Raw genomic sequence first — 22,547 nt, forward strand, 5'->3', positions numbered from 1 at the left:
TACTACTACTACTACTACTACTACTACTACTACTACTACTACTACTACTACTACTACTACTACTACTACTACTACTACTACTACTACTACTACTACTACTACTACTACTACTACTACTACTACTACTACTACTACTACTACTACTACTACTACTACTACTACTACTACTACTACTACTACTACTACTACTACTACTACTACTACTACTACTACTACTACTACTACTACTACTACTACTACTACTACTACTACTACTACTACTACTACTACTACTACTACTACTACTACTACTACTACTACTACTACTACTACTACTACTACTACTACTACTACTACTACTACTACTACTACTACTACTACTACTACTACTACTACTACTACTACTACTACTACTACTACTACTACTACTACTACTACTACTACTACTACTACTACTACTACTACTACTACTACTACTACTACTACTACTACTACTACTACTACTACTACTACTACTACTACTACTACTACTACTACTACTACTACTACTACTACTACTGACCAAACCACTTTTACGGGCAAAAAATACCATGGTAAGCACACAAGTGATGGAAAAGAGTGAGTAAGAACGAAAGAGAGAAAGAAAGAGAGAATGCACTAGTATGTCAAGAGAAGTAATCAATTGTTAAGGTCTTTGAGCTATTGTTATATTGTCCAGATTGACGCATGGACACTGAATCTCAGCCGGCAGCCTGTCGACACTGCACCAACAACGACGAGCGGACGCGACGCTGGTAGGATGATCGGCAACCGCGAAAGCAGGTTATTGCCCACCGTACGAGGCAGAATGCCAGCCGAACACGCAATGCACTGACGATGCTTGAATACCGGATGTCTTTATTGCGCTCCGCGAGCCGACCGGCAAGTGTCGCCAGGAATCGTGAGCACTCCGGCCCCGCCATTCCATTCGTGGCGAACACAAGAGGGGTGAAAGAGCCTCTCTCGACTTCAGTGACCCTGGCACCGTACTGCTGCTTCTTTTGCCGTTCATGGGCCCTGAGTTGGTTAAGGACTTCTGGACCAGACAGCACAGACGCCTTAGGGTGGGTTACCCTAACATCAAAATAAGCGTCTTGCTGCCTTGTCCAGAAGCCCCGGGCACGAATGTCCAGCCGAGCCTCATCAGTCCGGTTAGCCGTCGCATAGGGCAGATCCTCGCCAGACAGCGGCCGGAGACGTGGCTCTGTCTCGACATCGTGAACAGCTTCGGAGAGCGTCTCCGCCAGGATGTCACGCACATTATCGTGCCGGGCAGATGGATACCCGCCGGCGGGGCAGGTTAGCAAATGGTCCATCGTGGAGGCATCACCACAGACACAAGTGGACGGTAGCCCAGGGAGCTGCAGACCATACCGTAGAGCAAGTGCATCACGGAAGTCACTGGCATTCAAGACGGTGCCGTGCGCCAGACGAGGCTCCGCCGTAAGCCAGGAAGACACACCGGCAGAGCCGGCAACGTCCATCAAAAGCTGCTGTGTGGCGGATAGATGATCCTGCAGAGATGCTTTGCCAGCCCGACGCCTTGATTGTACAGCAGCCCGCCGTGCGCCTTCCGCCTCCTGGAGCGCCTCCGCCATCTCCCGTAGGCCAGACTACTACTACTACTACTACTACTACTACTACTACTACTACTACTACTACTACTACTACTACTACTACTACTACTACTACTACTACTACTACTACTACTACTACTACTACTACTACTACTACTACTACTACTACTACTACTACTACTACTACTACTACTACTACTACTACTACTACTACTACTACTACTACTACTACTACTACTACTACTACTACTACTACTACTACTACTACTACTACTACTACTACTACTACTAATTAAAAATAAATTAAAAAGAGAACACAATATCGCCGGGATGTCTTTTGAAATGGATAAACCCCAATTTCAAAGCACCCAATTGAGGCAGATTGGAACTCAACTTCAAAACACAGAAACATGTCAAGTTGAACCACCAGAGTGAGTATAATACATTGTTGCAGTAATCTTTTCGGATAAACTGTCTGCGTAGAGCCGGCTAGCCGTGCCTTCTCAGTAAATTTGATATGTTGTCCCGAGCAAGTGACTGCACCATCGACAAATGAGCGCTTGCTGGAGGCGGCTGGAGTGTGTTCCTTCGAGGCAGGCTGGCTTTCACGTGCAGATCATGAGTGAAGGATGAGAGAGTGGTATGTTGTGGCATGGCGGGCTCGGAGGCAGATCCACAGACGGTAGACAGGCCGAAACAGCACCTGGCGCTGTAGACTGACCAATCCGAGCAGACTGTCCGGTCCCGGTTCTATCTGGTTCTGGCACTGAAGGCTGACCGATCCGAGGAGCCGCCTGTACTGGCGCTCGCTGAAGGTCCACCACAATGATCATGACGGCTGAAAGACGGGTCAAGTCGCTGACGGCATGGGTGGAGAATCGTCCGTGCGGTGAAACAAACTCTCGTACATGCTGCCTAACTGTTATTCCTTAGTACTGGTAGCGAGAGCCATCGGTCACTCCCACCTGACGGCCGAACTGGTTCACCACGGTCCGTGACTGAGACTTGTCGCAGTACCCGTCCTGCACAGTGACTTTTGTGCCGGGCCGAAGCTCAGAAAGCATTCTCACGCCACGTCGGGAGTCGTGTTGTGCAGACATTTCAGCTTTTGCTTTCAGCTGGTGCTGGGGATTCACAACGGTGGGATGGAGCTGTGCCGGCACTCTTGTACGCAGTGGTCGGGAGAACAAAGCTTCACTTGGTGATGTACCGAGCATTCTATGCCTCGAACATCGAATGTCAAACAACACTTTGCTATTGACTAGGGCTCAACCGGTTAGTCCGATTAACAGGTTGCAGACCCGGGTTACGAAGAATTAACGGTTAACCGATAAAGATAACGGTTACGCAGTACATGTAGTTTTAAGTCAATTTTTCAAGTACTCAGGTCGTTGCAAAGTATGCACTTTCGCAGCCTGTCGCACGCGTACGCGTACGCAATTTCTGGGCTGTCAACTCGGTCATATCTTTGGCACCTATGATCAGGGGATGGCCCACGCCTGGTAAAAAAAAACAAAAACAGAAAAAACAATGAGAAGTTGCGTACAAATCGTGTACAAACTAAACAGACTATGGATTCGAACATAACAGAGTGGAAAACCGGAATCCGAGAAAACGATAACATGCAAAATCATGAAAAAGTGGGGGGGGGGGGGGTACTGAAGCAGAACAGTAGCCAAACACACCACGGATAGTTACCGAAAGCACTCTGCAGCAGCAAGGACCACAGAAGCATCAGAGTCAATGACTCTCTGGCGGGCATCTTGAGACCGTGGCCTGCGGTGACCACGGAGGCTGGCATTGGAGGCACGAACAAGAGAAAAGGAAACCCTTGACCTAATAAAGGCAAGAAGTGAGGAGAAGGGCTCCTTTCTCTTGTCGGCGAGCATAGAGGCGACACGCTTGAAAAAAGCGGAGGCGGACTTGCCGTAGCCGCCGGAAGCGCTGAACACAATGGGAGAAAAAGACGCGTGTTCAACTTCCCGGACGCGTTCTTCGTACGCGCGCCTTTTCTCGGCCTCATGCTTCCGGTAGGTGGCTGTGATGGACTGTTGGCGGTTGGAGCGGGCGTGCGGGTTGAATACCCGGATGTCCAGTAGTGCCCGTTCGAAACGTCCACCCCAGACACCCGATGCGGCCACATCCAGGCGGGCACCGTCCTCGGAGATGGCGGAGCGGTGACGGAAGGTCTCACCGGTTAGCGGCTGGAGATGTGGCTCGACCTGGACATCATGGGCCACTTCACGCAGGAGAGATGCGGTGAGATCCCGAAGGTCATTATGCCGCATGGCGGGGTAGCCACCAGTTGGGCAAGACAGCGCGTGTTCCGGTGAAAACGCTTTGCCGCACACACATTCTGTTGGCAGGCCTGGAGGGGTCCAACCATACCGTAGGCAGAGAGCGTCCCAGAACGCCTGCTTGTGTAGGTTGAAACCATACTGACGGAGGGGCCGACAGGTCAACCAGCTGGAGGCGCCCTTTTCAGCAGCAAGATTCAGGGTGCGCTCTGTGGAGCTGGTGGAGGTGGCAATGACCGAGGCAACCGCTTCCTTCGCCAGGCGCCGGGACTGGGAAACAATCTCTGCCTTCGCTGTGATGGTGGCAGCTGGGACGCCTTCTGCTGACTGATCTTGCTGGAGGATCTTCTGCACGAGAGACTTGGTAATATGCATAGAGTCCTGGAACTGGGAGGCAAGGGAGGATGGGTTGACGATCCCCAGCCCTCCGTCCCTGCACGGTAGGGCCAGCATGGCACGCTCGATGTCTCCTGGCGGGACGCGGTTGATGATGGCAGGGATGAATTTGGTACGGATTCTTTCCTCCAAGGGTGCGAGCAGGTCGGCCGTATTTGGCACTGTCCGGGCGACAAAGGACCACTGATGGCGAACTCCCTGGCCGAAGGCAGCAAATGCCGCTTGTGGTTGGGTGCGGGCGAACTCAGCCAGAACATCCACTTCGCGACACCACTCATCCACCTTGCCTGACACATATGCCGAACAGAATGTTGGTGATCCGAGGACGGCACCTAGGTGGCGACACCCATCCGACCGGATGTCTATGCTGGAGTCCTGGAAGATTTCCCTGGCTCGATCTAAGCACTCGGGCTTCACCAAAAGTATCGACTTTTTGGCGTTGATGTAGTATCCATAGGATGGACCTTCTTCTTCCAGGATGGACCACCACTTATGAAGCCTGGTGAGAGTGCTTGCTGCTGTGGAATCATCTGCGAACCACGCTTGTACGGCTTTGCTAGAGGCAGCACGACGGATGAGAGGCACGGTGCCCAAAGCATACATTGCCATTGCGAGCGGATCGCCTTGTGTAGTTCCTTCACAGGAGAGAATGGTCTCGCCACCGACGAACAGCCGGGATGGGGACCGGTACGTATTGACGATGGTGGTGGAGAATTCTGGGCACAGATGCTGGATGTTGCGAATGCATACGTTGCGGTTGATACGATTGAACGCATTTGATGCATCGGCTAGGAGCACGGCCTCAGTGTCGTCTTGCGCGAATGCGGATCGCATAGCGTGGATGGCTGCTTCGATGCCGCTCTGTTGACCTGCACACAGTTGGAGGCACCCTGTGGCTTGCTGAATTGCTGGGCCTACTACCATCAATATGGCCTTGCCGATAACACGTCGGACGACCTCACCAATTCCGATGGGCCGAACTCCGGGTTGCTTGTCTAATGGGATCAGCCTGCAGGCGGTATAGGCCTCAAGGGAGGAAGGGTCGATGGCAGTGGTCGCTATGCGCTCGGTCACTCGGTCATATCTGGTCTTTGTGGTCCACTTTCACGACATTAACACACACAGAAGTCTCTGCTGTGAGCACGGTGGCTCGGCAATGGCTTTATTTATTGATAATATATCCTCTTCCTGATTTTTTTTCATAATTATTGGATGCATAGAGATAAGAAAAATAAGCACAAGATACTGATGCTGCTAGTCGCACAGCAAAGCACACAGAAACGACAAGATGTTACAATGAATGTAACAACACCCGTCCAAGCTAAAGGACCTACATCCCTGCCCCAGGACGGTATCTTGAAAAAACCCACACACTCACCACACGGTCATCATCCAGCTTCAGTTCAATCACAATACAGTAGTATTCTTCCCATGCAGAACTCCCCTGGCACTAGCTATACAATCTGAAGCTGTACGTAACCATACAAAGGCCCGCGACGCACACACCACCCCTACGTTTTTATACTAAAAAAGAAAAGCAGGCGTAACTGCCACAGCCACATGGCCAATAAGAAGCCGATGATATTATATCGATAAACACACACCCAGAAGTCAGGGGTGGGAGGGTGGGATACAAACTGCACCAACGAAAAGCCACTGCGAAGTGACAGGAATGCGGTCAAGCACAACATTTTTGCTGAAGCAAAAAGTTGCAGGGAAATCCCAAAATCAGTGCGATTTTACATGAGCCCCAAATGTTCAAGTAAGTTACCCACAAAGACACAAGCTTTCCAACTCTCTTTGGCCGTTGGAAAGCGTACCGTCTCTTGGTGTGAGAGTATGTATGAATGAGCATGCAAGAGAATGTACATGTGTGCGTTGTACTGAATAGGGTACATTTTTTGAATGAGTATAGTCAAATATACGGTAAAAAAAGAGTCCGCAGGATGGCCGTGCATGGCATAGGGCTTGAAAGTGATGACGTCAAAAACGGCCAGGGAGTACTAAGTTGACATCAGATTTCTATTTTGGATCCACTAAGGTGTGACTTTGCTATTGCCTTAGTATGTGGGTGCATAGCAACCCACTCATGTCGTATCAAGAGTACATGAAACTCTTCTCATGTACTCTTGGTCGTATGCAGGGGTGACTTTTACTTCGCCACCAGTTGTAACCCCGCCCCCAGTAGCCAAATCAGTCAGTTTCACTGGTTACATCACCTGGCTGTGAGAAAGACGGCTTGAAATGTGCTTGGATCCATACAAAAACTGGATCCAAGTGGATCCAATTTTTGAATTTTTGAAATTGTTGCTATGCTGTGACGTAGCACTTTCAAGCCCTATAGGTTATAACAAGAGTACATGAAAACCGGGTTTTCATGTACTCTTGGTTATAATTTCTCGCCGCTATGGTTTATACTCGCTTAGCTTTCTTGGTTCTGATCGTTGGAATGCGCTTCCTGCTGATATTCGCACAATCTCCTTGCTCAGAAACTTCCGTTCATCTATTCAACAATTCATAGGGTACCCTGTAAAAAGGCCCTAGGCCTGTGGGACTGCCCTATTCAAAATTTAATAATAATAATAATAATATGAAACTCGGATGTTGAGCCATAAATAAATGTAGAAGAGAAAATGACATATGGATACGAGTTAAGAGTAACTCTCCATCACTGTAACATGATACTTTATACAGTCAGAAAGTGCAATAACTAGGCACAAAACTGACAGAGTACTGAAACATTCGACGTCCTGACACCTAGCTTCAACACATCTCCGTAGCGCTAACCGACAGCCTTCCAACTTGGAAGGTTCAAGGTTATGGAAAGACCAAAGAGGGGAAGGCAAGCGCAACGAAAACGAGCAAAAGCTACAGTCCCAACGGAACAAAGAATGTCGATTGTTACTGGACGATGACGAGACCAGTACGATATTTGACAAAGCGGTCTAACTACAATTCGAAGCAGCAAAGCAGCACACCACCCAACTTGGGTGGGTCATAAATATCAAAGATAAGTAAAGAAAGGGAAGCTTTGCGAAAACGAATTGTACAAGCCGAAAGCCAAACTCCTACAGTACTCCTCATGCATGACATTGTGATGGACTAGTTGACTACAAAACAAGTTGTTTCACACGACGTACGTTTCGCCGTATGGTTCGTGACGGCTCATCAGGTGTGCAATATGAAACTCGGATGTTGAGCCATAAATAAATGTAGAAGAGAAAATGACATATGGATACGAGTTAAGAGTAACTCTCCATCACTGTAACATGATACGTACATGATACTGTAACATGATACGTACGTCGTGTGAAACAACTTGTTTTGTAGTCAACTAGTCCATCACAATGTCATGCATGAGGAGTACTGTAGGAGTTTGGCTTTCGGCTTGTACAATTCGTTTTCGCAAAGCTTCCCTTTCTTTACTTATCTTTGATATTTATGACCCACCCAAGTTGGGTGGTGTGCTGCTTTGCTGCTTCGAATTGTAGTTAGACCGCTTTGTCAAATATCGTACTGGTCTCGTCATCGTCCAGTAACAATCGACATTCTTTGTTCCGTTGGGACTGTAGCTTTTGCTCGTTTTCGTTGCGCTTGCCTTCCCCTCTTTGGTCTTTCCATAACCTTGAACCTTCCAAGTTGGAAGGCTGTCGGTTAGCGCTACGGAGATGTGTTGAAGCTAGGTGTCAGGACGTCGAATGTTTCAGTACTCTGTCAGTTTTGTGCCTAGTTATTGCACTTTCTGACTGTATAAAGTATCATGTTTACAGTGATGGAGAGTTACTCTTAACTCGTATCCATATGTCATTTTCTCTTCTACATTTATTTATGGCTCAACATCCGAGTTTCATATTGCACACCTGATGAGCCGTCACGAACCATACGGCGAAACGTACGTCGTGTGAAACAACTTGTTTTGTAGTCAACTAGTCCATCACAATGTCATGCATGAGGAGTACTGTAGGAGTTTGGCTTTCGGCTTGTACAATTCGTTTTCGCAAAGCTTCCCTTTCTTTACTTATCTTTGATATTTATGACCCACCCAAGTTGGGTGGTGTGCTGCTTTGCTGCTTCGAATTGTAGTTAGACCGCTTTGTCAAATATCGTACTGGTCTCGTCATCGTCCAGTAACAATCGACATTCTTTGTTCCGTTGGGACTGTAGCTTTTGCTCGTTTTCGTTGCGCTTGCCTTCCCCTCTTTGGTCTTTCCATAACCTTGAACCTTCCAAGTTGGAAGGCTGTCGGTTAGCGCTACGGAGATGTGTTGAAGCTAGGTGTCAGGACGTCGAATGTTTCAGTACTCTGTCAGTTTTGTGCCTAGTTATTGCACTTTCTGACTGTATAAAGTATCATGTTACAGTGATGGAGAGTTACTCTTAACTCGTATCCATATGTCATTTTCTCTTCTACATTTATTTATGGCTCAACATCCGAGTTTCATATTGCACACCTGATGAGCCGTCACGAACCATACGGCGAAACGTACGTCGTGTGAAACAACTTGTTTTGTAGTCAACTAGTCCATCACAATGTCATGCATGAGGAGTACTGTAGGAGTTTGGCTTTCGGCTTGTACAATTCGTTTTCGCAAAGCTTCCCTTTCTTTACTTATCTTTGATATTTATGACCCACCCAAGTTGGGTGGTGTGCTGCTTTGCTGCTTCGAATTGTAGTTAGACCGCTTTGTCAAATATCGTACTGGTCTCGTCATCGTCCAGTAACAATCGACATTCTTTGTTCCGTTGGGACTGTAGCTTTTGCTCGTTTTCGTTGCGCTTGCCTTCCCCTCTTTGGTCTTTCCATAACCTTGAACCTTCCAAGTTGGAAGGCTGTCGGTTAGCGCTACGGAGATGTGTTGAAGCTAGGTGTCAGGACGTCGAATGTTTCAGTACTCTGTCAGTTTTGTGCCTAGTTATTGCACTTTCTGACTGTATAAAGTATCATGTTACAGTGATGGAGAGTTACTCTTAACTCGTATCCATATGTCATTTTCTCTTCTACATTTATTTATGGCTCAACATCCGAGTTTCATATTGCACACCTGATGAGCCGTCACGAACCATACGGCGAAACGTACGTCGTGTGAAACAACTTGTTTTGTAGTCAACTAGTCCATCACAATGTCATGCATGAGGAGTACTGTAGGAGTTTGGCTTTCGGCTTGTACAATTCGTTTTCGCAAAGCTTCCCTTTCTTTACTTATCTTTGATATTTATGACCCACCCAAGTTGGGTGGTGTGCTGCTTTGCTGCTTCGAATTGTAGTTAGACCGCTTTGTCAAATATCGTACTGGTCTCGTCATCGTCCAGTAACAATCGACATTCTTTGTTCCGTTGGGACTGTAGCTTTTGCTCGTTTTCGTTGCGCTTGCCTTCCCCTCTTTGGTCTTTCCATAACCTTGAACCTTCCAAGTTGGAAGGCTGTCGGTTAGCGCTACGGAGATGTGTTGAAGCTAGGTGTCAGGACGTCGAATGTTTCAGTACTCTGTCAGTTTTGTGCCTAGTTATTGCACTTTCTGACTGTATAAAGTATCATGTTACAGTGATGGAGAGTTACTCTTAACTCGTATCCATATGTCATTTTCTCTTCTACAATAATAATAATAATAATAATAATTGTTAAACCGACCGTTAGCTTAGCAGTAAACCGTTAGGGGTAAAACCGTGACCGTTTGAGCCCTTCTTAAGACGCCTCTGGAAAGGGAGGTGTAGCCTTAAGTCAGACAGTCTCGATGCCGACGCGCCACCATACCATTCGAGCGGGCATATCTTGGGCTAGATCGTACATGTGTAAGTAGGGCTCAAACGATTAGTCCGATTAACCGGTTGCAGACCGGTTACGAAGAATTAACGGTTAACCGGTAAAGATAACGGTTACGCAGTAACTTTTCAGTCAATTTTTCAAGTATCAGGTCGTTGCAAAGTGTGCACTTTCGCGGGCTGTCGCACGCGTACGCAATTTCTCGGCTGGCAACTCGGTCATATCTGGTCTCTTGGTGTGAGAGTATGTATGAATGAGCATGCAAGAGAATGTACAAGTGTGCGTTGTACTGAATAGTTTACATTTTTTGAATGAGTATAGTCAAATATACGGTTAAAAAAGAGTCCGCAGGATTGCCGTGGCTTATAGGTTATAACCGGTTAACCGACCGTTAGCTTAGCAGTTAACCGTCAGGGGTAAAACCGTGACCGTTTGAGCCCTAATTGTAAGACGGCTGAGAAATGAGGACATCTCCCCAGAGACAAACTGAGGGCCGTTGTCCGAAACTAAAGTCTCCGGAAGACCAAATGTAGAGAATAAATACCTCATCACTGAAGTTCATTGATGACGGAAGCTGAGGTTGTTGAGATCGAAGTCTGCGCCCGTATCAGACTATATCTCCACCATAGCCAGGAGAAAATTCTTTCGGAGGTCGTCCCTTTGCCATAGCGTCAAGTTGCTTGAGCTATTCACTGCGCCAGTGTAGTGAGCTGGCCAGAATGTAATGATTACTGGAATAGCAAGAGACTATAACATACAGCAGTGTGAATGTAGCACATCAAGAAGGTGTGAGTACAACACGTGCAGTGATGTGTAGAATGCAGTTAACATTATGTCTATGACAGCTAAGTGGTGTAAGAACAACGCAGTCACTATCACTACAATTAGTACATAAGCTCCCAGGAGCTAATTTTTACTCTTGGTTGCATTCATGCTCACCACAACTTGTACGGTGGTGTTCTCGTCAGGCAATCCAACAGAATAAGAAGTTCTGTTACATGTACTGTGGTCTACCAGGTCACAAAGACTCACAATACAAATGGTGTGCTATAGTTGTTGCATATTTTAAATTAATAATATTGTGGATTAACACCGCGGAGACAACAATTTTAATAAAGCAATAAAAAAGAACTAACTCTGCCTGTTTGCCGTCATCATCATGCATCAACGAAGTCAAACGTGTTCCATAATCGATTTTCATGTCACTATCATCAGTGGAATATCGTGACTGAATTGAAAGCTAGCCATTGCGGATGATGGCGATGGTGAGTTGGATGGAGATGATGATCGTCAGAAGCCTGCTGTGTTTTTGCATTTGTTATCTCACCCTACGTGTTTGGAAGCGTATGATGATTTTTGTTTTACCCCGTCACCTTTCTCTCCAGAGTGTGCCCTGTTCCCAAGGAATGTTGAACGGTTCTCAACAGCAGACAGGACTAGAGTGTTGCCCTCTGGTGCCGTTTGAATGCCTCTACCGATAGCCGGTATGCCACCATGTGCGTGCCTGCATGGTGCTGGCTTGAACCAGGGAGTAGTACAATACCGGTATTGTACCACTCCCCGCCTTGAACCACCATCATGTGACCCAGCGGCCAGAAGACGACCACAAGTATGGAATATTCGCACTGTGCTCGATACAGCAGTGCCTGTAGCATAGAACAATTCAGGGAATAAAGAACAAAAAGGAAAGTGGCTGCTCCATACGCCGGAGCTCACGCTTTCCGCCGGCTGACTTGTCTTGTAGTTCATAAAAATAAGAAAAATCCTATTTAAAAAGCACCTCCAAAATATACATGTTCACACCGAAAAAGAGAGAATTCAAGAAGGGAAGTCAAGAAATAACTATGAGGATTAGGCAGGTGGGAGCTTGCAAATGCTTCCTAATTCAGACAAACTGTAGGAGATTTCGAAGTGAAACGCTGCATGGACAAAATACCAGCAGGCACTACCTTGCCATGCAAGGATTTCTTGAACACGTGACCAAGATCGTTCGATACTACCTTGGAAAATTGAAGGAAAGGTTAAAAAAATTGTTCTAACTACTCCAAGCGGAGCGATACAGTATGAGCGACCGAGTTACTCATCCTAACCTAGTGCAGAGCAGCAGCAACAGAAGCAGCAAACACACTACTTTTCTTACTGTCATTTCATATCAGAGACAGACGCTGGACATGGTGTCTACGCTCTTGAGATGTGCTCCTCTGCCAGAGATTCCATCTCTGCGTGAATGTATTGAAGAATTTTTTCGTTCATGATGGCGTCAACATGCTTTACGTTCGGGAATGCTTTAAGCACAACTGGCTGCGGCTGCTTTCCAACCCAGTTTCGACAGAACTCCAAACTAGGCCGGGGCACCGTTCCATCACCATCACCGATGATTTTCTTCTCAGGTGCAGACCTGTCCAGTGCACTGTACTTGTAACCCCAGGCTGTGTCTACGTTTGTTCCATAGATGCAGTACATGCGAACACCGGGGGGACCATGTATCATTTCACGCTTGCTCATCACATTGGCAAGCCGCTCCTGGGCATGGCTAATGTTCAGTGCCTTCAGCAACTCCACATAGTCCGACACACCGTACGTTTTTCTTGTGTCGTCCACAATGATCAACTCATCGGACACATTTTGCGGCCAGAGTCCAGGCATTGGCGACAAGAACAGGGTACTTTCGAGTGTCCGCTCCATATCAATGAGATCTGATAGGGGCGCTGGTGTGCCGAAATTGTCGCCAGACACCATCGCCTCGAGAACTTTGGGCGATCCGATCCACACACCTTCAACAGGAAACCAGGCCTTGATGTGCTTGTCTCTCCAGTCACTGGTGGTGGTGTTGAAGAATGCTTTCAACACCGGGCCACCCATACTGTGAGAGATGACAATGGCTGGTGCATTGTACTTAGCAGTGACATTCTCCACTAGAGCTTGCAGCCTCTCAAAGTACCCATCCATGCTCCCTGCCAACGACACAGAAAAGAGAAACAAAGCAAACGTTCATGTTCTCTTGTGATATAAAAGGAAACAATGAGGGTGCTGCTTTCATTACTCTTCTACAGGGTTTACAGAGAAAAGTAGCGGAACGAAGCTGGACGAACGACTCCAAGACCATAAGCAGATCAATTATTTTTTTCTTTCTTTCAGGAAAACACAGATGTGGATGGTGTCCAGTAGATTTTGCCAGTACAGATCTGATTTGACAGAGATGGTAGAAGAGCTTGGAGAGGAGTCACTCAAGTACCCGACCTGTCGCTACCCGTAAATAAACCATGAATGCACCCAGAGTGCTCAAAGCACTAATGGCCTAGTGTTGACATCTGCACAAGCAGCCCACTCACACCCATACCCATACATTCTACGCTCAATAAGACGCGCACACGATCTTGGAGGCAAACTAGAGAGTGTATACACAATACACATACAAAAGTACATATCGTCTGGATTTCAAAAGTGCATGACTCATCGCAAGTGGGTGACTTATTGTGGGTAGCCTGTACTCATGCTAAGACTTGTGGTACTGGTCAAGAATAGACTGGAGAGTTGCAGAACGAGAGTTCTACTTGGGTACGAACACGTATCGAAGTACGTTCACTTACAGGGTGACTTTCTCCAGTCGTACGGAGCTGCTACAATGCTCTCGTCACGCTCATAGCCAGCATTGTCGACGAAATACTGCACAATGTCATGGAAGTATTTCGTGAGGCGCTTGATCAAAAAGTCTGTGCTGTCGTCCAGATACTCGACGGATTTGGTTGATCCAAAGTAGGGTATTCTGGTTTCAATGCCGTCCGGGTCATTGTACTTCAGCGTATCCACATCAAACTCCAATCTGACAGCAAGGGAGCAACAGGAAAAAAAGGCAAGCGTCACACCAGAAAAAGCATAACATCGTGAAACAATAATTATTGCTTACAGATGGTAGAAGAATAAGGCATTGACGAGGCTCAAGTCGGCCAACAGCAGCAAAAGCAGGAGGAGCAGTGGCAGCAGCACATCAGATACGATGTCTCAATCCAGAAATAATACATACAGCAAAACCTGCCAAGGCGACCACCTGTCTAAGGTCCTCGGGCTGCGTACAGTGCTCTATGTGCGTACAGTGCTCTATGTGCGTACAGTGCTCTATGTGCGTACAGTGCTCTATGTGCGTACAGTGCTCTATGTGCGTACAGTGCTCTATGTGCGTACAGTGCTCTATGTGCGTACAGTGCTCTATGTGCGTACAGTGCTCTATGTCCAGTGAGCATTGTACAGGCACATGTACAGTAAAACCTGTTAAGGCGACCACCTGTCCAAGAAGATCACTGCAACCAGGACCAAGGGATGCTATTTCCAGTCAAGTGACACAAGATAAGAAGACCACGTTTTGAATGTTCCTTGAGGCTCAATGAGCGGTTGTCTTAGACAGGTTTCACTGTAACTACCGCATAGTAAGACATCCATTAGCACAATTTATAACGTTACTACTCACGACATGTCGACCGCAAGGCAGTGAGCCAGGACAGGAACCACTTCTTTAAAACTCAGCCAGATTTGTCTCCAGTTGGTCATATCTGGGCAGTGAGCCGGGTATTTTGCTATCGGCTTCGTGTGCCTGGCTTCGATGTGGCTGCCAGCGATCCCGGGTACTAAGCAGGATGGATAAAGTTCACAATGCACAACTTCCCCATCAAACAGACATCACACAGGCTCTGTAACAGCCATGCATACCCGTGTATTACAGTCCATTCATAAAAAGATGGGTCCTGGCTCTGGCGAGCTCCCGTATTTGGCGATTTTTCGTGATTTCATCGTACACAGTGCAGTGCTGCGAACTTTGAAATTTGAAAATGGGTCCAAAAAGGGTGCCTGAACTGGGGTTCGAACCGCAGAATGCACTGTTGCAGGCGGGGTCAAACGGCCTGGATTTTGATGGTTTTTCCCAATTCAGTGCTTTTGGGGCAAAACCTGGCCGAAATCCTATTCTTGCTATGGCTTGCTTTTTGGGCAAAAAAACTTCAGAAACATAATTGGAAGAGGATTCCATATGGGATTGCAGAAAAAAATTCTAAAAAAACTTCAACGTTTGACCCATTTATGGCCAAAAGCTAGAAGTTCATTTTTTTCTGAATGGACTGTAGATGTATTAGTACTAGGGCATACTCAGTGTCTGCTCTAGGATTGTAGGACAACCGGGTACACGTGTACCTGGCGCAACCATTTCAACCGGGTCGGAGCCGGGTACACATGTACCTGGCGCTGTCTCACCAGCCGAGTCACATGCTTTAACTGGTTGGTTGGTTTATTTTAATTCGGACAATAAACGGGAACTAGGCCCAATGATATAAAGGCGAATGGATAAGCCGCATTTAAAAAAGAGAGGACAAGAATTAGAAAATTACGAAAGAAGAAGAAGTATCTGACACATACAAGCCATGTAGTCAGTCCTTTCAAAGTTCGAAAGTGTAAAGTACCAACCGGGTCACAGGTGACCCGGTACTATATTTTCAACCGGGTCCAAGCGCCGCCCAACCGGGTGGATTACCTGGCTCACCCGGCGCTGGAGCAGACACTGATACTTGCACACCACACTCACAGTGTCACCGCAATGCATTGTCAACTACAAAACTAAAAACAATACAATCAGGCATGCACCACCGCCCTCCTGCCAGCCTACACAAGGTTCTCAGGTGCACAACTCGGACTCAACACGCTTGGACATTGCGGTGATTCACGTACATGCACTACCATGGGTCTTGTCACACGCACTGACTCTGCACATAGTCCTACAGACTAGGTCTGGGAAGTTTAGATATCTCGCTCGTCAGATATTCACAGTGTAACTCACATCACAATCTGGCAATGACCATGCCGCACATGATAGCAATGGATATACATGCATATGTAATTGCATAAGAAAGAAAGGGAGAGAGAGAGAGATGGGTCTGATTGTGGAATACAGCAGCCTCACGCATCGAAGAACGTTGTTTCCAAGGGATTAGCCTGGGACGTTCCTATTTTTCAGCAATCTGGCTGCGTTCTTACAGCACATTCTTACTACATAGCAGAAACAATTCGTGCCGGATCCTATGTGTCCCAAAAAGCAGCCAGAAAACCAAATCGGCCCCCCTCTGTCTCATGTTAAAAAGGTCTGTGCTCTGCAAATTTGCCAAACCTGTTTTTACAGAACATGTAATTATAACTACCAATGTTGAACCACGGGAAGTACGACACAATTGAAAACTTCCAAAGTTCCCTACTTCAGGGTACTGAGCCGAATAGCCATGATCAAAGGAAGCTGCAACTCTGTCTGATCCTAGGGATTGGGTCATTGGTAAAAATAAAAAATAAAAAACTCCGAATCAACAGCTTCACACGCAAAATGAACATGTAGCTGTCATGTATGGCATTAACATGTCAGTACAGGAATGCAGCTTGCGTTGGGTTGCGAGTATCAGGTGGACGATTCTTTGGAGTCTCCCTCAGACTTCATCTAAGTCCAGTTGACTGGAACCAACTCCAGGGTTTAGCAATGACATAAAACGAGCACCTGTCAAGGCTAGAAGAACAGGCGGATGTACAGTTTCATGACCACAACCTGCAAGATACTGATAGTCTTGTTTGGTGACAAGACGGAGGATCCACGGTGAAGGAAGCTCTGATCAAGCTGTCGTACGTCAGAGCATAGCCATGCATGTGCATGTATCTCCGTGAGAGTGCAGGTGAGGGTCTGGTGAAAACTTCTAAATCCCCCCCCCCCCCCCCCCCCCCACACACACACACCTGAACAAGCCTCTGAGCTGACACTGTACAGACAGACTTTTTTTTAGCTATGACACAGAAATTCAACTTTTTACGAATTACAATTTTTCTGTCGTCAATCTTCACATGACTTTTTCTACTGATCACTAGCACTGTACTGTTTTTTCCTGGCATCAATTCAAAGTGCGGAGAAAGATTCTTACCCAAGACGATTGGGAATCTAATCGCCATACAGCATCCCGACCAGAACGCCAACAGTAGCAGGGCCACCTTCAGCATTTTCAAAGTTCACAGAATGTTCGTCTTCCGGGAGAAAAAACACCCCTGCGGGGCAGTTCTTGTATCGGATTCTTCACTTTGCAAAGCAGATCTCGGACGTAGGAGTTCCAGTGCACTAGTGGGCAAACGGTGTGGGACAACGAATGGGACCCTATCCCTGGACTCTCAACCCTTTCCGTTTTCGTTCATTTTGTATTTCACATTAATTTTGATCAGGGAGTAGTACAATACTCTGACTCTGAGTATTGTACTACTCCCTGATTTTGATAGTGCTCCTAGATCCTGCGCCGCGCCAGTTCAAAAGTTCAAGTTTCGTTTTGGCTGATATCTACGCACCAACACGTCATCATCGTGCGCGATGATCGATGATGCATGATTTGCACATATTAAAATGTGACAATCATAAATCAATCACAGTCATAATATTATACAACATTACAATGTTACATCTATTATGTCATATCGATCTACTCATGATGTCATGCTCGCGAGTCGTCATGTGATTAGTGATTACTGATCAGTAGTACTACTACTACTAGTGATCAGCTGACTGATGCCTTGTTCGAAGTAAGTACAATCATGTACATACTACATGACTGTACAGCCGTGTACCATGGTGTACAGTAGTTGAATGACTATGTTGGCCCTGTGCAGTGTTGGGCTACTGATAATTATGATGCCATAAATTATAATGCAATGGGTGTGATCAAGTCCATAATCTCCCCCCCCCCCCCCCCCGTGGGGGTACCGGGTTATGGACGCTTGGTAGGATTAGATATATCCAGGGCAAAATTTAATAATTGACGACTCCCTGATAAGTACGTAGTTCTGCCGCAGGGAGTCGTAAAAAAATATCATACCGGTACTACGACTCCTGCGGCCTGATCTACAAAAGTACAAGACAAGTATAGGTGTAGCAGCAGCAGTGTAGGAGGCATGCACACAGCACAGTCATGTGTGTCTATCACAGTATCAGTCATGTTCTAGACGGAGCAAAACTGTGGCTGGCAGCTAGTGTAGGGCGAGGTTCAGTATTAGTCCGAGAAGACTGTGACAACACATCATGGACCCCGGCATCACATTCGGGTGGCCACCAAAATCGCGATGTAGGCCCGTTTGATTTCGACATGCAAATCAGGAGGCACCACCAGTCCACCACAGCCTGACTTTTTGAAGTCACAGAACAGTGTCGTACTTATCCGCCTGAGGATATTTGACGGAGCATGAATCATGCACCCCCCCCCCACTGAGGCCTCATCAGGCGACTAACACAATTCGCTGACTCAGCACCCAGAAGCTTGCACAGATCATCCCGTGTAACCAGTGGTAACAGAGCCTTGATACTGTACATGTATCAGTAAAATTAATTCGAGAAAAAAAACGTTAAATTTGTTGAAAAATAAATAGTTGGAAGATCAGATCACAAAAGCAATGCAACACCCTTTAAATAGCACATGTCCATTCTCATGATGAAGAAAAGAGAGAGAGAGAGAAGGTAAGGAGTGGAAACGAGAAGCAACTATGACATCATAGCGACAGACCGGCCCAGGAGTGATATCATGATGAGCACAGTACAAGAGCAGGACTGAGGAGATTTGTATATTAGGACGTAAATAATTTTTTGAAGTAATATGCTGCAATAACAAAAAAATACTGGTGGTCACACCACCAAGTAAGTTGCCGGATGCGAGAATTTTTTGGAAAATCTTCTGCCAACACAAGCTCATTCGATACTACTCTAGAAAATAGAAAGAAATGGTAAAAATTATCAAAATATACCCCTAGTAGAGCACTACACCGGGGCATCAGCGACTCGGCGCGCTACTCAGCATCCCAACCCCTGGTGCAGAGCAGCAGCAGAACAGCAAACACGCTGCTTTCTTACTGTCATTTTAAGTATCAGAGAGAGAGAGAGAGAGAGAGAGAGAGAGAGAGAGAGAGAGAGAGAGAGAGAGAGAGAGAGAGAGAGAGAGAGAGAGAGAGAGAGAGAGAGAGAGAGAGAGAGAGTGAGAGAGCGCGAGAGAGAGAGAGAGAGAGCGAGAGAGCGAGAGAGAGAGAGAGAGAGCGAGAGAGAGAGAGAGAGAGAGAGAGAGAGAGAGAGAGAGAGAGACGCCGGACACGGTGCCTACGCTCTAGAGGTGTGCTCCTCTGCCAGAGAATCCATCTCTGCGTGAATGTATTTAAAGATGTCGGCATCCATGATGGCACCAACGTGGTTCACGTTCGGGAAAGTTTTGAGCACAACTGGCTGCGGTTGTTTTCCAACCCAGTTTCGACAAAACTCCAGACTGGGCAGTGGCACTGTTCCGTCACCATCACCTATGATATCCTTCTCAGGTCCAGACCTGTCCAGTGCACTGTACTTGTAACCCCAGGCTGTGTCTACGTTTGTTGCATAGATGCAGTACATGCGAACACCGGGGGGACCATGTATCGTTTGGCGTTTGGTCATCACACTTGTGAGCCGCTCTTGGGCGTTGCTCATGTTTAGTGCCTGCAGCAGCTCCAAGTAGTCGGATACACCGTACGTTTTTCTTGTGTCGTCCACAATGATCAACTCATCGGACACATTTTGTGGCCAGAGTCCAGGCATTGGCGCTAAGAACAGGGTACTCTCTAGCGTCCGTTCCATATCAATGAGATCGGTCACTGGTGCCGGTGTGCCGAAGTTGTCGCCAGACACTATGGCCTTGAGAACTTTGGGCGATCCGATCCACACACCTTCAACGGGAAACCATGCCTTGATGTGCTTGTCTCTCCAGTCACTGGTGGTGGTGTTGAAGAATGCTTTCAACACTGGGCCACCCATACTATGAGAGATGACAATGGCTGGTGCATTGTATTTAGCAGTGACATTCTCCACTAGAGCTTGCAGCCTCTCAAAGTACCCATCCATGCTCCCTGAGCCAACGTCACAAGCAAAAAAGAAACGAAACATTTTTCAGTCACGGAAAAAAAGTAGGAAAATTGGAAGTGTCTCCAATTTTTTTAATTCAGTGCATGCATTGACACAGCTCACACCAGTCTAAACGAGAACAAAATATTGCTCTTCGTTGATGCATTCAGTGTGTTTATGTCATCATCTGTATGCTGTTCTTGACCTGCTAGCTGTGCTAGCTTTCTCGCACGTGTAGTGTGATGTTGTACTTTCATGAGTTCTTTGCCGATACAATAACAATGGCTGTCTTAGGAACTTTGCTATGCTCCTAGCGTTGGCCTACACGGCTACAACGCATGATCAAAGGGAACAACCAAGGTCAGAGGCTCCACACTCTTGGTGAGTCTCAATATCCGAGTACTCCGAGGCTAGACCTTAGTCAGTGTGCAACGGCCAACTTACAAGGCGACTTTCTCCAGTCGTACGGAGCTGCTACAATGCTCTCATCACGCTCATAGCCAGCATTGTCGACGAAATACTGCACAATGTCATGGAAGTATTTCGTGATTTCTTTGACGGCAAAGTTTGTGCTGTTATCCAGGTACTCGATGGATTTTGTTGATCCAAAGTTGGGTATTCTGGTTTCAATGCCTTCAGGCTCATTGTACTTTAGCGTATTCACATCAAACTCCAATCTGAAGCAAAGGGACAACGGAGAGCAGGTTTGTGTTCATCAGAAAAATATCGTGAAAAATCACTGCTTACCTACCTTCATATTCTGAACGTAAACTTGATCATGATAGCGGACATGGAGTACAAAAACGAATCACTTATGAAGATCATGGCTGCAACCGTAGTAATGCCAATAGGCAGAACAATCAGGCAACATCCGCCTGGGAAATATTGCGCAATGTTCGGGTATGCTGCTCAGGGGGGGGGGACAAAGGTGGCAGGGATTGCAAGGCCTCTGTTTCTTGCAGAGCATGACATTGTTTTGTCGTGTGTGCATTGCCAGCATGGCATTTGGCAGTCGAATTGTAAGAAGCGTGTGACCACAGGACCCATCAGTGCTAATACCTGCTTGATGATAGGAATATGCAAGCAGGAACGAGCATAATACACAGTAGCACCTACAATTTTCGACACAATGCAATACTCACGTCATGTCAATTGATAAGCAGTGGGCCAGATCAGGTAAGATGTATTTAAAACTGAGCCAGGCCTGTCTCCAGTCATCGGAGGAGAACACAAGCCGGCAGGCTTCTGGATACGGTATCTTCTCCGTATGGCGCACATAGATCTGGCTACCAGCGATGCCGGGCACTGCATAGACACAAGTTCACAACACACAAGCTGATCCCCATCAAACAACTATCGCTCAGCCTCCATAGCGCCCTGGTGCACACACAAGCCAGTAGAGACTTCTCTACATCCCTATTACATGCAGTATTCTGTGCAATGAATAGGCTAGCACGGCTGACATTTCAAACATGCACCCATAATTATTATGAGTGATTTCCCGCACATTTCTCCCCCTCCTCCCCCCCCCCCCCCCCCCCCCCACACACACACACATTGTCACATGATAAGCATTCCAGGGCAGTACTTTTACGACTCGTCCACCAAAGATCACAGTCATACTGTACTTGGTTCCAGTGTAAACCATTTAATCAGCAGGCGCATTATATATAAAAAAAAGAAGAAGGATGATCTTTGACGAGTTTATTTAGCAAGACCCACGTGTACTAGTCCTGTAGCCCAATAAACATTGTGACAAAAGTTCTGTGAGTGTGACATAAATGGCATACAAGTCGTTCATTTTATCTCTATTTTTAATTGGGTATAATTATAATAATGCCTGCTGAGATAGACAGAAGGTGATTGCACACATGCGCCCATAATTTAGATAATTGAAAACATAGTCATTGGAGCGAATGAGTCTTACCCATAACGATTGGGAACTTGATTGCCACGCCGCATCCCGACCATAGCGCCAATAGCAGCGCTAGCACTGGCAGCTTCAGCATTTCGGCGATCACAGAATGCTTGTCTTCAAGTCCTCGAAGTGGAGCAAAAAGCCTGCTTTCCTGCTTTTTATACGACGTAGCGCTCACACTCAGTGCGCGGTAACTAATACTTGGCGACTTCCTCGCTACTACTAGATCAGACGCAGCTAGCCAGGGATTTCTGTAGTGTAGCCAACGGCTTTGCCTTTGGGTACCAAAGTCTGGGACCAATTCTGTTCAAAAATACATGCCACTTCCTCTGATCGAGTACTCATAATGCCAGTAATAAACAAAACCCACGGCTTGATATGTGCGTGCATGCACCATGTGCACGGCATGGAGCTTACTAAACTAAGTTACTTCCTGCATGCATGGTTTGGCCCGAAATGTAGCAGCCACCTACTGCAGTTGGTAGATCTACGTAGGCGACGTGTAGTATCTACGTAGTCGTAGCCTCGTAGGTGGATGGTGAGAAATCTACAGGCTACATACAGTGTACGTCAAGTATTCAAGTACAGTCAAACCTCTTGACTTTAGCCTAGGACGAACATCAAGATTCAAGGGACCAATGATATTTGTTCGCAATAACCAGATAACGGG

The 22,547-nt window shown here is 46.8% G+C and overlaps 2 protein-coding genes across 2 annotated transcripts; both read right to left on the minus strand.

The window, feature by feature from the left end:
• Positions 1 to 11,659: 11,659 nt before the first annotated feature.
• Positions 11,660 to 17,279, minus strand: LOC135808517 (phosphatidylcholine-sterol acyltransferase-like). Its single transcript, XM_065321712.1, has 4 exons — positions 16,988 to 17,279; positions 14,515 to 14,671; positions 13,640 to 13,872; positions 11,660 to 13,003 (listed from the first exon to the last, which is right to left on the minus strand). The coding sequence occupies exons 1-4, from the start codon at positions 17,061 to 17,063 to the stop codon at positions 12,228 to 12,230; spliced, it is 1,242 nt and encodes a 413-aa protein (XP_065177784.1). The 5' UTR covers positions 17,064 to 17,279; the 3' UTR covers positions 11,660 to 12,227.
• A 1,111-nt stretch (positions 17,280 to 18,390) lies between these two features.
• LOC135808518 (phospholipase A2 group XV-like) lies at positions 18,391 to 22,250 on the minus strand. Its single transcript, XM_065321713.1, has 4 exons — positions 21,887 to 22,250; positions 21,102 to 21,264; positions 20,404 to 20,636; positions 18,391 to 19,964 (listed from the first exon to the last, which is right to left on the minus strand). Exons 1-4 carry the CDS (start codon positions 21,966 to 21,968, stop codon positions 19,189 to 19,191), a joined length of 1,254 nt encoding a protein of 417 aa, XP_065177785.1. The 5' UTR covers positions 21,969 to 22,250; the 3' UTR covers positions 18,391 to 19,188.
• Positions 22,251 to 22,547: the final 297 nt, after the last annotated feature.

The sequence above is a fragment of the Sycon ciliatum genome, chromosome 2 (genome assembly GCF_964019385.1).
Source record: "Sycon ciliatum chromosome 2, ocSycCili1.1, whole genome shotgun sequence".
Classification (NCBI taxonomy): domain Eukaryota; kingdom Metazoa; phylum Porifera; class Calcarea; order Leucosolenida; family Sycettidae; genus Sycon; species Sycon ciliatum.

Excerpts from the sequence above, each read along its gene's own strand:
- LOC135808517 (XM_065321712.1), bottom strand. The coding sequence starts at position 17,063 with ATGCTGAAGGTGGCCCTGCTACTGTTGGCGTTCTGGTCGGGATGCTGT. Across the intron at positions 14,672-16,987 it reads TAGATTCCCAATCGTCTTGG|TACCCGGGATCGCTGGCAGC; the intron begins GTAAGAATCTTT and ends CATCCTGCTTAG. Across the intron at positions 13,004-13,639 it reads CGACTGGAGAAAGTCACCCT|GGAGCATGGATGGGTACTTT; the intron begins GTAAGTGAACGT and ends TGTCGTTGGCAG.
- LOC135808518 (XM_065321713.1), bottom strand. The coding sequence starts at position 21,968 with ATGCTGAAGCTGCCAGTGCTAGCGCTGCTATTGGCGCTATGGTCGGGA. Across the intron at positions 21,265-21,886 it reads CAAGTTCCCAATCGTTATGG|TGCCCGGCATCGCTGGTAGC; the intron begins GTAAGACTCATT and ends GTGTCTATGCAG. Across the intron at positions 20,637-21,101 it reads TGCTTATCAATTGACATGAC|ATTGGAGTTTGATGTGAATA; the intron begins GTGAGTATTGCA and ends CCTTTGCTTCAG.